Source organism: Aythya fuligula, chromosome 2 (genome assembly GCF_009819795.1).
Source record: "Aythya fuligula isolate bAytFul2 chromosome 2, bAytFul2.pri, whole genome shotgun sequence".
NCBI classification, from domain to species: domain Eukaryota; kingdom Metazoa; phylum Chordata; class Aves; order Anseriformes; family Anatidae; genus Aythya; species Aythya fuligula.
This window is the reverse complement of record NC_045560.1, coordinates 146705784-146721270: the sequence shown is the minus strand read 5'-3', so window position 1 is coordinate 146721270 and position 15487 is coordinate 146705784. Positions and strand designations below refer to the sequence as shown.

At 42.6% G+C, this 15487-nt stretch overlaps 1 protein-coding gene across 1 annotated transcript in view; it reads left to right on the top strand.

Annotated features, from left to right (window-relative positions):
* SNTB1 (syntrophin beta 1) overlaps positions 1-15487 on the top strand; it is a 114870-nt gene that overhangs the window by 50571 nt on the left and 48812 nt on the right. Inside the window, exon 2 of the mRNA XM_032182277.1 lies at positions 6358-6574. Within this exon, the coding sequence (XP_032038168.1) occupies positions 6358-6574 (217 nt within the window). The remainder of the gene's footprint in view (positions 1-6357; positions 6575-15487) is intronic.

Sequence of the window (15487 nt, the reverse complement as noted above, 5' to 3'; positions counted from 1 at the left end):
CCTTCTGGTGAACCTTATCTAAAGGTGTGTTTGTCTCCTGAATCCTGATCCAAGCCTGTCTCTGTAAGGAATGAAGCAACATATGCTGAATTCAGCTGAATTCATGTAAAACCAGGAGAAAATGGTATGTTGAACTTTGTCTCACTTCATGGTGAGAAGTGGCCAAAATGTGAAGGGGATTTCTCTTCTCTCAAGGTGTTGTTTTAACTAATTTGTGTCACCTCCCAGAGGTGTAGATTGAATGCTCTTGGCAGACCAAGAGGTTTGCTACTTCCCATCCCTTCCAGCGTGGAGGAGGGCAGTGATGTTACTGGATATTGCTTGTCTGAACATAGTAACAGATGTTTCTGTAGGAAATTGAGTGGAAGCACTCACAAACAGTATTGTTGACTGGTTTTGAGTTTATGCCCACATTAAAGCTGTTGAAAGGGTCATATATCTTCATAAGCTCTTTTCTTCGAGCATTTGGGTCTTAGTTTTTGATTCCAGCACCAGAAGCTGGACAGATTCTCATCTCGTTTTTATACATGTGCCTCTGCTGTAGTGAGTGCACTTTGTGTGCATGGAAATTAGTTCTTTAGCATGAAAGGCAGCAGGTAAATTTGGTTATCATCATGATACTGAATTGATTTTAATACAGTGGCTTTTTCTGCAGCTCTATGAATCTCAGTTCAGTTGACAGCAGTGTAAAGTACTCTGCATTTATGTTGCCATAGCTTATAATTTTTTGGCACGTCTTTTCCTTTCAATTACAACTAGCTGGGAAACTATTTGGGGATGTTGTGTTGTGCCTTACCAAGCCTGCCACACCATGTTTTAACGTTTCGTCAGGCAAAATGGCATCGTGATGCTGAAGGACTGATTGACTTGCTCAGGCAGTCTGCTCTTCTGAAGCCCAAATACCTGCAGTGTTTTCTTGTAGGTTTTGCTTCTGCCCACTTTATTTTTTTTTCTTTTTACAGTATCAGTTCAGCAGCTGTTGGTTGGCTCTTATTTGTTCACTCAGACCTGCAGTGGTGCTGTCCAGAAGATCAGAGGTGTTTGTCTTCGTTTGTCTCCTCCTTTCCATGCTGGAGCTGTGTCCCTGCAGGATGGGCCTCCTGTACTTCTGCATTAGCAAATCCTTTCAAACTAACCAGGAATAATTTCTGCAAGGGAAGTTTTTCCACGCCACGTTGCCCACAAGACATTGGCAGATGTTCTGGCGTACTCGCTTCAGCACAGGGGTCAAACAGCCCCTCCCTGCTGAATAAGCTGATAAAAGCAATTGATCTAATCACATTCAATTCCATGGGTTCGAGTGACTCCAGGGGCTGATCCCTTAATGCAGTCTTAATATGGCTTAAGTATGGTGGAGGACTTGCCTAGCTGCTCTTCTCCGCACTGGCTTTCACCCAGGCCCAGAAATCAGACCAGATGAATATGGATTTATGGGAACTTCAAACACCCTATGTGTTTGGGGTGTAGGTATCTGTGACGTGAGCACAGCCTTTGAAAATAGCTTTACGAGGCTTCTGGGTGATGTGTTCTACTTACTCTACTTAATTTAGAGAAAATGAATGCGTAAAGAGAAGATTGTGCTTTTCCCTGCAAAGGAGAGGTCCTGGATTATCTTCCTTTGAGCAGATTCAGGCATGTTGTTCCTTTTACTTTCGTATTGTAAACCTACTCTTCCTGTCCTCATTGCTATAGTAATGAAAGAGCTTTGCTCTGGAGCACTGGCTCCTCTTCAGCGGTCTTTTTTTTCCCTCCTAGGAAACAGTTTGAATGTGTCAGGGGAGTCCCAGTTCCTCAGAACGGTTTGGCCAAGAACCTGACCACGTCTGTCTGTAGCATTTGTCTCATTAAAAGCTTGCTTCTTTCTCTTAAATAAAAAAAAAAAGTCATCTGTGAAGTGTAACAAAGGATTAATTGTGGCGACTTGGGACTTGGTGGACCTGCATATAAATGAAGTGGGTTTTTGGAAGCTGCATTGCCTGTCTCACAGATCAAAAAAAATCAATGTGAAGTATTTCAATGTGTATCAGTGGATTAATTCATTTCACTGCCACTTCCGCTGGGCTTCTCCTTGTGGGGAGGGCTGCTCTGGAGATGGGAATTTTAATTGCTTGACCGCACTTTCTAATTTGTGGTGCACCAAAAGGGCACAGATCATTAATTAGTACTGAATATAAGGATCTCTGAGGTTGAAGGATAGCATCAAATGGATGAATTTAGACAAGTCTTTACAGGATTCACAGCATATCAGTAAATTGAGTTACAATAACGAAAGCATTAGATTTTTTTTTCAGTCCCTGCAAGTTGCTTTCTGTGCTTGGAGAGTGTGTTCTGATGGTCTTAAGAGATCCTTATACAAGTACATATTAGATAATTGTGGCTATATTATACATATATACCTATCCTCTAGATATATGTGAACATGCCTAAAGTGTAGTTACACATCATTCAGAATTATTGTTCAATCACATGCCTTTTTTCATTTTATCTAACATTTGGGGCTTTTAATCTATTAGGTAGCTTCATTGGCAGTTTTAAAAATCAGTATTCTCTGTAGCTGCTTTCTCTTTCAGTCAGGACCTGGATTTATGCTACTGTATCCGAAGGGAAATGTAGTGCTTAAGTGTAATGGTCTGAAAACTGAATCTTATCAACATCATTACTTTAATGTCCAATAGTCTGTATTATATTTTTTTAATTTTAAAATTTGATGGTGGAAGGGACTGCTGCATTCAAGATTCCCAGACAGTTCAGAGTGGAGCAGGAATATGCTGGTATCAACAGTTGTGCTGTATCGACATTTTTTCTGCTAAGTGGGTTAAGAACCTGTTAACGGACAGATTGCAGAATGGAGACATGGGGTCACCATGCATTTTTATTTATAGGAGGCATAAAACACAGTGTTCTGCAGTATTTGCATCCAGAGTTTGAGGTAAATAGGAAACACTTGCTGATAAAACGTGTATCATCTGAACAGCATGTGCCTTATTTGCGATAAATTCATGAAATGGACTTCCGTTGTGGACATATAATTATGGGCATTTGCGGGGCCAAATGGAAAGGAATGGCTCTGAAATGCAAATAATACCCCCAAAAAAGATAATTGGGTCAAGTTCCACCACCTGTTCCATTCCATGTTCCATTTGGACATTTACATGTAGCCATTCAGGGGGCTTTTAAAAGATGAAACACATTTGAATATGCAAGAGCCTTAGGGTCTGTTTTGTAAAACTGGGGAATTCAGCAACAAATCTGAAGAGCTATGCTTGTATTTGGTGGGAGTTAGGAAGTAATTAGTAGAAATATACTGAAATCTACTTTTTTAGACAGAAAACATACATTCACTTCATTTTAATTCTCCTCTAGAGTTTTGTAGCTAGATGGTCTTCAACATTTTACCAATAAATTTATATATATATATATTTATATATACCAAAATATTTTACCAGTATTTTAGCGGCTCTTTAGTCATATAAGTTTAGGGCCCAGTGTCCGTCTCATGTTGAAAGTCAGTAGAAACCAAATGTCAGGGAGTTCAGAGTCTGGACATGGCTGGAGTCTTTGTAAGATACTTTTCCTCCAGGTAATTTACTTGGCTTTTGCTGTGTTTGGGACTCAGTTTGTGGAAAGAGGATTATGTTTCTCCTCTCTCCTCCTGCTCATGCTTCCCCTTTCGCAGGAGTTTCTGAAATAGCTCAGCTGCCTGCCACGAACTCACCGGCACATCGCATGGAAACTTGGCTTCTTGGCACAGGGGAGGGACAACTCTTTTCTGTCCCTGCATCTTGGGAATTAAATTCACATTTTGTGTTCCTGCTTATAGCTTAGGTTTAAAGCCAAATTGTTCTCCTCAGTTTCCTTCCTTCCCCTGCCCCTCTCTCCTGTCCTTAATTAAAAGATGCTCAGGTCTAGTGCATATAGCTGCAGATGAAAGAAAATGACAGTAGCACGTGTGAAATAGCTACACTGTTGGGACCTGGACCTTTTTATAGGATCACATTTGCTAGCATTACACAGGAACAGGCTGCCCAGGGAGGCTGTGGAATCTCCTCTGAAGATATTCAAGGCCCATCTCGATGCCTACCTGGGCAGCCTGCTCTAGGGAGCCTGCTTTGGCAGGGGGGTTGGACCCGATGATCTCTCAAGGTCCCTTCCAACCCCTACAATTCTGATTCTGAGATTCTGTGATGACACTGTAACGCAGTTCAAAAGCACATTAGATATCTTTTTTTCAACAGGTTAATTGATAATCCTGAATCTTAAAGGAAACCAGATTTTATTGGCAGAACATTTTTAGAGCTTGAGCTGTCCTCCCATCTAAGTTAATGACAAGATGATACTACTTCAGAGGAAACAAGCATAGTTTCACCACATCCGTATGTGTTCAGTCTCTCTGATTTCCAAAGGCTATGGGTACATGTGAAAGTGTGATGTCAACTGCAAAGAACCAAACTGGCACAACACTGACAAAAACTGCCCATTTTCAACACCTTTGAAAATCAGATGATTTATGGAGTACCCAAGGATAAGTGCTGGTTCTTGAAAGTTTTTGGCACAGGTTTTTCAATAGTGGAATCCAATTAGGTACCTAGAAAAGGATAAAAAATCAGTTTCAACCCCTTTTGCCTTAGTAAGTTTCTGGAAGCCCCATGGAATCTGATGACAGTGTTTCTATGAGCATTAAAGAAAGGACATTCAAACCAGGATAGTATGGGACAAAGAAATCAAACCAGGTAGGACAGCATTTCTGATAAATCACAAACGATCCTTGTCAGAGAGGAATATCTGATAAAACAGCTAAACACAGAGGTCTGTATCGTTGAAGGTAACAGACGTTAAAAGAAGGAGGGAGTGCACCGTGACAAGATGTACCCTGAGGTGATTTAGAGGAAGGATGCTCCCAGGACTTGCACTCGAGTTTTGCCCAGGCATCTCTCTTGGTAAAGCTGTTATGAAGTGCCGTAAAAACATTGCTGCTGAAAACACCCACCTTATCTGTGGTTTTGACAGAAACACCAGTCTTGTTCTCCACTCTGAATATTTCCGCTCCTTTCACTTTGAACTCCAAACAGTTCAGTCTGCTTTCCCTAATTCAACCTCCCTCATCACGATGGCCTTTGTGTAATTCACCCATCTTTTTGTTATTAAATCATTCACTCTTCAACCTAGCTGACATGACGATCTGCACTATCACCTTGAAATCTTCTCTCGAGGCATTTTTATCAGGTCCCCAAATAAGTTCCCGGTGCTCCTGCCCTTTGAGCCCATCCCGTCGCTCTTTGAGCTGTGAGGATAATGAAGTAACAGCAGTCAGTTCGACAGCCACGTCTGTGTAAGTTGGCTGCATGAATTTAAAAAAGGCACTTGGATGTGAGCTCTTGTCTTGGTTGAGCTCTGCCAGGCTCTGAACGAGAGAGCTGGTGTGGGCTCAGGTGTGTGGGTCACCACTGAGAAAGGGGACATGTGTGGACTGAGAAAGGGGACATGTGTGGACTGAGAAGGGCTTTGGAGTGAGCAGATAGCAAAAGTGGTCGGGAACTCCCCAAAGAATTCAAAAATAGGAAAAACTGTACAGTATTAGCTTGCATAACAAGGGGAATATTGAATATAAAAGAGGTATTAATTCTTATATACAACACAAGTAAGCTTGTTAGGGAATACTATATTCACTTTTCCTACCCATACTGAAAAAAAAAGTTTAAAATAAGCTGAGAACAGATCTAATCTGATCCCTCTAGTACCACAAAAGGCTTGAACTCAATTTTATTTCCTCAAGAGAAGGCTAATAGGTGAATTGGTTCGTGTTTACTCCGCAAATGTATGTACAAGTAGATCAGCTGAAGCTGATTCCCAGCGAGCAGAAGCAGCTGCTGAGATCAGTGGCAGGATGCTGACAAGCGTGAACCAGGAGTGAGATGCACTGGGAGTATCACTGGAGCAGTTTAGATAAGGGAATAATAGATTCACTGTCACTTCATTGAGTATCTTTCTAAAAAAAACTTCCCTGTAGCTCATCCAGCCCACAGCTTCTGTACATGAGAATTGCTCCGTGGGGGTTATAGCCTTCTGAGCAGAGGTCGGATGGCTCTCCTGGCCTTAAACTCCACGTATCCTTATGTTCTTATTTCTGCTATTCTGATTTTTTTTTCCCCATTTTGCTTATTGTACCGTACTGAGTTGGGCTGCAATCAAATCTTGACCTTCTGTATTTGCACAGCTTCCGATGCTGTGATGCTACACGTAGAAATAATAAACAGTGCCGAGGGTTGGTGCCAGATCAAAGAGCTCACAGCGGATGGAACTACTGAATGTCCACTTACTTGTTGCTTTTCTTTTTCCTTTTTCCTTATTTGTTTATAGTGAAATACATGAGAGAAGCAACGCCCTACGTGAAGAAAGGCTCCCCTGTTTCGGAGATCGGGTGGGAGACGCCTCCCCCAGAGTCCCCCCGGTTGGGTTGTGCATCTGCTGACCCCCTGTCGCAGCTTTCGCTCTCCATCCACCGGGACAGGAAAACGATACCACTCAAGATGTGCTACGTGACACGCAACATGATGGTGTCAGACCCCGAAAACAGGTGAGCTTGGGGCTGGGACTTTGTGTTGAATAGTTGTTGGCCTCTTCATTTGTGGGGTCAGTGAGCAGGAGCTGGTGATGGGCTATAGTCACACACGGGGTGCCAGCAAGGGGCAAGTGAGCACTGCTTTGGGAAGGGCATGTCCTTGTGCCTGAGCCACGTGGCACTGGATTGAGTGCCCAGCTCTGGATAAATAGAGATACGTTAGCTTTTGGGTTGTGCTAGACTACCTGAAAGGAAGGTGTGGGGAGCTGGGGGTCGGCCTCTTCTCACAGGTAACCCGTGATAGAACTAGAGGGAATGGCTTCATATTGAGCCAGGGGAGGTTCAGGCTGGAAATGAGGAGACATTTCTGCTCAGAAAGAGCAGTCAGGCACTGGGATGGGTTGCCCAGGGAGGTGGTGGAGTCCCCGTCCCTGGGGGTGTTCAAGGAGAGGTTGGACGTGGTGCTTGGGGACATGGTTTAGTGGGTGACATTGGTGGTAGGGGGGTGGTTGGACCAGATGATCTTGGAGGGCTTTCCCAGCCTTAGTGGTTCTGTGATTCTATGAACTCTTCAGAGTGGAAATTCAACATTTCTGTTAGAAGTAAAAGCTCAGGATTCTGTTTGTTCCCTGACTGAATGTCTTCTTTTGGAGGAAAGGGAACTGTACACACTGATTGTCTACATATTCCAGACTGGCCTCATGTAATCCCACTAAACTGCATTTTCTTTTATTTTTTTAATAAATATTATTTTAAGAATGGCCTGTTTTGTCCATTCAGTTCTGGATATTAAAGTCAAGAATAGGAGAAAAGTTCCACTTTCAGGACATTAATGGGGAATTTCTGTGACTTGTTCTTTTTTTTTTTTTTTTTTTCATAATGTTAAAAATAGGATGAGCTTACCAGCCCTTATTTATAACATATGTGGAACAGCTGCACCACACCAGCACACTGCACTGTCTGATCCCTGCTCTAACAGCTGCTAATAGAAAAGGGACCAGTCAAGTCAGAAACACACTGATTCTTCCATCCAAATAATGGCCTTTCTGTTTTTCTCCAGTGCGCTGGCTTATCAGGAAGCTGTGTGGAATGCCTTTGATTCTCAGCCCTTACCTTTAGGCCTGAGCACAAATTACATTTTCTTTTGCAGACAAGAATAATGAGAAGAGGGGTGAGCAGGAGGGGGTTTGGAGGGATGGGTTCCCCTGTATTATTTTATACTGCAATCCAGAAACTTTACCAGTATCTGTGTAATTTCCTTCCTTTCTTTTTTATATTTTCAAACCTTCTTAGGGTTTTTGCTTCTCTCTGTGCTACCCCCAGCTTTATTATTTAGTACTGGTTTACTTTGCTTCTACTCTTCATCTCACCAAGTGGTTACTGACCGCTACAGAAGTGCAATTTGGAAACAGCAATTACCACTAGCAGTCTTTCTCAGTTTTGTACCAAGATGCTTGTTGATCGGTGCAGCTTTTTTCACATATAGTTTAAGATGTCAGGGTTTGACAGCTGTATCACTAGCCTGAGAGTTTGTGGTTCTCCATTTCATGGAGTGTATCTGATACATAACAGGGAGGTGATATTATTTGAATCAGCACAATGTTACAGTGCTTTTATACATGTTGACATAATTCTTTGAGCATCTTTCTCCTCTTTTTTTGACCGTATCATAGTTCTCAGCTTTTATCACTCTTGGGACCCTCAATGTCATTTAAGGGACAGGAGGACTGATTCAGAGGGGTAGACACTGATGGTAATTCTGTGATGGGGCTAGCTCTTTCAAAGCATGCTACAAACGTGTACATTCTTAGGTGTAACTAGGAAGTAACGCGTGGGAGTCATATTGCTTATTATCATGGTTTTCATTTTGTGTTGCTGTCATTTCCTGTGGAAAGAGTGACTTCTGATTTTTACTGTAGTCCAACACAGGGTACAGTCTAAGCTGGTTTTTCCATCCAAGCAAACAGCACTTCACCATCACCCTAGCTGCGGTGAAACGGTAGGAGTATCCCATTGATTCATGTCTTTACTGATAGCAGGGTTTTGAACAATTCTGAATACTGGAACTGGTATTTCCCGGTGGAAAAGCTTGTGTAAAGCAGTGAACCTTTCCCACTGAAATATATCCCAGGATAGTAATCCGATTCCCCCCAAAATAATTGGATCTTTGTTCGCAGCAAAGACCAAACCGTGTCCTTACATGCTTATGACACTTCTGTTTTATAACCCAGTGAGCTGACACACACAGATCTTATAACAACAGATGGTGTCACTTTGCTGAAAGGTTTTAGGAGACCACCACTGGCAGGCTGCCAAAGCATATGCTGGCCATGAAAGGGTTTCCCTGGGCTCTATCTGAACTCAATTACAGTGGTGGCTGAGACCAAACATGGACGTAGAAAGCATGTCAAAGCACGAGTTTTCCAGTGCAGATTTTTCTCCAGAACAGGTTAAAGCTGAAATCAAGGCACAGCAGCATTTTGGGACCAGGCTCAGCTGGTTTAACTTTCAGCATAAGACACCGGTTTTAAAAGACTTGGAAGGAAATACCTGTTTGACACTGAATCATCTCCAGCTCTTAGAAAGCTGGGGAGAAATGTGGGTTGAACAGGCATGGAGGAAGTTAAATGTCTGGTTTTCCCACTAGATCTGGTAGTCTTGTGTAGGATTTCTTCACTCTTAAGACTGAACCCAGTTAAGAGCATCCTAAGTCTGTGTTGACCCCCAAACAGTTTGGTGAGCTTGTTATTTCAGAGCAGGAGTGAAATTTGGTGCTTTTAGAGCCAGCAGTTCTCTGATGTCTCCTTCACCTAACCTGCCTGTGAGAGCTCAGGCTCAGTGAGATAAGGGATTGTTTTCCCTGTTACCTGATTAAAAATGCTGTAAGATACCAAGGAGAAAGCACTGTGTAGTACAAACCAATGCCAAGCCCAAGTGTGTAGGAAAATATTTTTAACAGCACAAACACGGCAACAGGAGAAGAGATGCAGAACATTTTAGTTGCATCTGTGCCATTCTCATCTAGCCACAGGAACTGTGGTTATATTTTAGGCTGGAATAAACTCAGTTAAAATAATTACTTCTTATATCTGTTGTTTGCCCATGTTTCCACCAATAAGCGTCCTTGGTGGCAGCACTAATGGCTGATGTCAGGACGCACAGGGGAGTGTCCCCCCGGTGAAGGGACATACAGCAATGGTCACAGCTACTAACGCCAATAAGCTGTAAATGTTACTGCAGCACACAAAGCTTTTCAGCAGTTTTTGGTGATGATGGTAAGAAATAGGAGGAAACAACACGAAATAAGTTTCTGAGGTGAAATCTGTTTGATTTGTGCTTGGGACCTGGTGCAAAAGTACTCCCATGAAAGAGCCATGACATTCAATGGGAATCCGAAGCAGTGTGATCCCAAAAGAGAACTTCAGCAGGGATCCAGTCTTAGGATTGAATTTTTCATCGTCTTACCCACCAGCAAGATTTGGCCCTTTGATGGGAGAAGGTCGGTCTGGTTTTGAAGCTAGGAGAAGTGAGCACAGGACGATTCTGCAATAGCACAACGTGGGCTGCCAGGCTCACCCTGCGGTGTGTGACAGCACTCAAGCAAGCACAGGTGCAGTTCACAGACTTCAGCCAGCAGAATGACACCGAGGACACTCAGAGAAACCAATGAGGAAGTATTCTTATCTGGTGCCCATTCAAGGTTGGCCTGAGAATTATAATCAGAAGATAAAATTCAGCAGGTACATTTAAAGGTGGTAGATTGGGCTGGAATCCATTCATCCTGGGCACTGAGCTTCTTCTGGGAATGACCAGAGCTTCCCAGGCTGACTGGGAGGTGTGAGACAGACTGAGACCTGGTTACTGTAAATGCAGCTGTAGACTTAATTTGCTTCATTGCTTTGATTATTATTATTTTATTTTATTTTTTTGCATTGTGAAGTACTGATTCACTGAAGGGTTTGCAAGATTTCTTGCAAAAATGGCGCTCCCCAAATTGGTTCCTTTTGCACAAGTTCTTTTTAAAACCCTTTTCTTACTTTATTTAATAACTTGTCAGTATTGCACAGCATCAGAGTCGGTGAGACTTGATCTTTTGAATTGTACTGGGTGTGACAGTTATGGAGGAGTTAAGTAAACATGAGCAGAAGTATCCCTGAGTGATTCTGAAATTTCAAAATCATAAATATAAAACAAATTCTGGTGAATTTGGACATGTTTACTGTTGTTGCAGTAAGGAATGAAAACAAAAGGTGATTTTTTTAAAAATAAAAACTTAGTTTCAACCAGATTTAATATGACATAGTAAAAACCAGTCCTTGCACCAAAAGCTTGAATCACAAATGCTGCTTACAAACATAAGCAGGAGAATGCAAAAATGAAATAAAGATACAAGCATCTTGAAGTAGAAGTCAGGGAGCTGTGGCACTAGCATAGGACAGAACTGTCTAAAAATGGATTTCTTGAATGTTTTTCCAATGCATTTTTAGCTGTGAGGCTGAATGGTTATTTATACTCGTGGTGTCTGGAATACAAGCAGAAATTCCGTGCCTGTTCAGTAAAACTGCAGAAGATGAGTGTGAATAGTTTGGGACCTGCCACACTTCCAGGACTCAATTTCACTGCTGATCTAAAGTACAGCTATAGTACTTCAGCAGGGTTACAGGAAGGAACTAAAAGACCTTGAACTTTTTAATTCCAGCAGCTCTTCAAGACTGTGCCTGTACGATTTGCAGGCAGCCAGGTAGGGCGGGGAGGCAGCACAGAAGAGTCGGGACATGGGGTGGCTCGTGTCTCCACCCTGCCTGCCTCCTGCCTGAGAAACACGACCATGCTTTGGTGTTGTCAGGCACATGCAGCCACCAGCGTGCAAAATAAGGCTGGCTTCTCCTTGAAGAGCAGTGTGATGGAGGTGTGCAGCTTTGCAGCCTGTGTTTGCTTCCTGCTAACAAAGGAGTCGATGCCCCAAGTCAGAGTGACCAGGAAGAGTGAGCATGGTACAGAGAGTGAGTTACTGCTCTTCTGGAGCACAGTTCCCATTTATCTTACTTTATTTTCTGTCTCCCCCTCTCAAAGAGGTAGTTTGGTAGCACTGGACTCAACGAGGGACGGCTAACGCTACACGGGACTGCTGGTTACTGGCAGAAGGGTGAGGTGCTCTGTCCTGGACCCAGGACTAAGGAGGTGTTGAACCATTTCTGCCTCTTCTCGCAGATAGCTAGCAATAGGACTAGTTGGAAATGAATGACAGGTTGGAAATGGGGAGACATTTCTGCTCAGAAAGAGCGGTCAGGCACTGGGATGGGTTGCCCAGGTAGGTGGTGGAGTCACCGTCCCTGGGGGTGTTCAAGGAAAGGTTGGGCCTGGTGCTTAGGGACATGGTTCAGTGGTGACATTGGTGGTAGGGGGGTGGTTGGGCCAGATGGTCTTGGAGGTTTTTCCCATCCCTAATGATCCTATAATTCTCATGACCATGCCAACACCACTGCAGCTTGTGGGAGCTGCTTCAGCCCTAGGCAGACACCAGAGGTTCTGCAGGGCTTCCTGTGGAGGTGGAAATCTTCCCTTCCTAATGGATAGTACATATTTAACAGGATTGGCCTCTAGTTTAGGAAACTTGGCTCCTTTTCCTCTTGCTGTTACCATGTGTTCCAGGTGGGCAAAGGAAAGTGAAAGAACCTTAATATGTGTGGGGGAGAGAGAAAGGTACAGATACCGTAATGGGCACATTACCAGTATAAAAAATCCACCCCCACCCTGCAAGTAATTTGGGTGTAGCTCCTTATGCTCTTACTGAGCTGCTCTCTGACTTCAGACAAAAACTCTGTGAAATTGAGAGAGCATACTCAATTCGCGGTGTTGTTGAGAGCTACAGCTTGAGATCATTGGATGAAAGGCATGTAGCACTTAATTATCATTATTGGTACAGACATGTTTTGCTATTTGAATATCAATAAGTCCTTTGAAGAAGTCATTGAGCCTGCAAGAGTCCAAGTCGTGATTTATATCAAGAATTTTTGTAACTGTTTTATTTTTTCCTTGGTGGGCCGTGTTTATCATCTGTTTAGATTAATGTTAAGCTAGGGAAGAAATCAACAATCCAACATTAAAGTAAAGCAACTTGAAAGGATCTAATTCAAATCCAGAGAAGAACAAAAAATGACTATAATCAGGGTGAAATTCTGGTCGACTCTGCCCTCAAGCTTAAGCCACGCTGCTGTAGTAGGCAATCACAGCGTGCACGGTGCGTTACAGAAGGATAATCTGCCACTGCGAGGCCCTTTACAGTGTCGCCCACAAAGGGTAGGGAATTTCAGATCAAGGCGAACCTGTTTTTTTAACCTTACCTCCAAACTATTTTACTCTTACAGATCCAAATCGTCCTTTTGTGTAAAGCTGGATGTTTCTTGTTATGTTATGGTTTCCTTATAATACTGCCAATCTGTCCCTCAAATTGCTATTTACTGGAAGGGACAAGTAAGTAGGAGGTACTTGGGATTTACCCAGTGCTCCCTCTTTTCAAACGGGGAGAAGTTAGGTGATTTAATTAAAACATTTACAACATCCCATTTTATACTGTGGGGAGAGGGAAGAAGTTGGGGTGTGGGCAGAGGGGTGATAAGAGTGCAGTGGTGGGATGGATGAGTGGCTGGGTAGTGAGGAAGGAAGGACTCCTTCTCCTTGATATATTGAAATGTCCTCTTTAAGAGCTGCACATCTGTGGGACCTTCCTTTCTTACTTAGGTAATGCATTCAGGGCTAGGGATCTCAGATGAGAGACCCAAGAGCGTAGTTCTTCTTTTCTTACAGAATTTTGTGGCACGTCATTAACTGCTAGAGTTAATAATTATTTCAGGCTGGGCTGTCTGATGGTCCTGCAATCATCTGCATTGTTCTTTGGGCAGTTCTGCAATTGCTGGTGTATTTTGAAAGCTGTGGTCATCTGTCTTGCTTAGGGACAATTTTCTAACGGAGCTGGAGCTCTGAAGTCTTTAGGCAGAAGGGGTAATTTTTTTAATTTTTATTTTTCATTATTACAAACGGTTATTTTCCATCATTTGTGAAAATCTACACCAGTCACTTCTGTAGGAGTGCTCCTTCTATAGAAGTCTATATAGTTTCAGTCGCTTTTGAGTTCAATCACCAGCTAAATTTTTTGACAAAAAATAATGAAAGACAAAGATCATTTTCAGGAGGGCAACCACAAGGGTATTCATTTACACAACCAAATTGACAGTTCAACTTGAACTTCAGATGTTCATTTACTTTTAGTTACTGTAGTTTGGGGTTGTTTTCCTGCAAATTGTGTTTAATTTTTGTTCTGTTAAAATAGTTAAAATAGCCTTCTGATGTCCTAGGGACTGAATTACTGGGGGAATGTGCCAGGATTTAGGCACACAATGAGTTTCCCTGTGGTATGTTTGAGAAATCAGTGAAGAACTCAGTACAGTATGTTGTGAGAGACTTTCAGTGTTTGCAGGTCCTGGTGAATCTTTAGGTCTGGGATTAGTCATCTCTTGTTTTCATGAAAAAGCAAGTCGTGTTTTTTCCCCTGAGATAATGACATGGGGCTTTATTCTATTCCCATCCTTCTCTGTTGGACAGACAAGATCCTGGTGTCATTCTCATCTCCAGCACAAATGGAATGGGTGAGAGACTCTTGCACATGTTACTGAAAAAAATATCTATAAGTTCATGATAAACTTAGTGTGTCTGTCTTTGTGTGAGGGACCGAATGTGACCTGAAGACAGGAATAAAATGTGTCATGGTGAGTGGGTGGCAGGAAAGGATGTGTGTGGTATGGAGGTGGCAGTAACTGAAGCTGGTAGAAGATTTTCAGACAGATTTTGATTAATAAACTTTTAACCCAAATATTCCTTTTCCATGAAAATGCTTAGATGAGAAGATAGTGGAGAAAAAAAAAAAAAAAAAAAGCAAAAAAAAAAAAAAAAATATGGTGAGTTTTATGTTATTTTTTTTTCAGCCACTGTTTCAGTGAGAGTAATTTTGAAGAAGTCAAAAGAGTTTTTCCAATGAGCTTCCACTGCAGAGGATTGAGCTGAGGAACAGAAATAAGAGGAAAGTCACTGAAATGAATCAGGGGAGCAGGAACAATGAGAGCAAACTGTCTTGAGAAATACGTAGTGGGATGGGAGGAGAACAAATTTAGAAAAGGTGATAGAGAAAGTGGCTAACTAGCAAGGTGAAGCAATGAACAAGAAAGTGAAAACTGCAGTAGACTTAGTGAACGCTGTTGGAAAAAAGAGAAAAATCAAATCACAAATGAAATATGTCACAACTTAAAGGAAAAGGAAGAGCTTTGTGAGTGCTGCAGGGCAGGACAGCAGAAGGCAAGCAGTTAATCGTGTTTTGTGTGTGTCTGTATGTAAGGTGTGTAAGTGCTGACATCCAAGCTGCAGCTAAATAATGTTGGAGAGCAATTTTAACGCCCCGAGATCTGCTAAACAAAGGAAGTTGATATACGAGGGTTTCGATTTCCTGCGATGCTCCTTGTCCCCGCAAGGACATCTTTGTGGTACTGCTTGTAGCCAGGTAGAAACATCAAGCCCCCTTTTCCTGCCTGGCTGTTACCCTGTGCTCTGCGCTGGGCCTTCCCAGACCCCTTATCAGTGGGTTGGCAAAGTGCATTTCAGTCTTACAGCCCAGTCTTGCCTGACCCGCTGTTAGCCAACGAGCAGGATTTTCAGCTTGTGTATTCACAACTGCTCTCTCCCTCACCTTCTGCAGTCATTTGTATCTCAGCAAATTGCAAATTACAGCCACACTGGGAGCCTCTGATGATGGGCTGCTAGCTTAGGTGCTCCAGCTCAGCGTCAGTAGGTGCTGAGGCTGGGATTTAGTGCTTAAGTTGTACACGCAGACATAGCTATTTTAATGCCCTATTGTCAACTTCTGCTTTAACACACGTT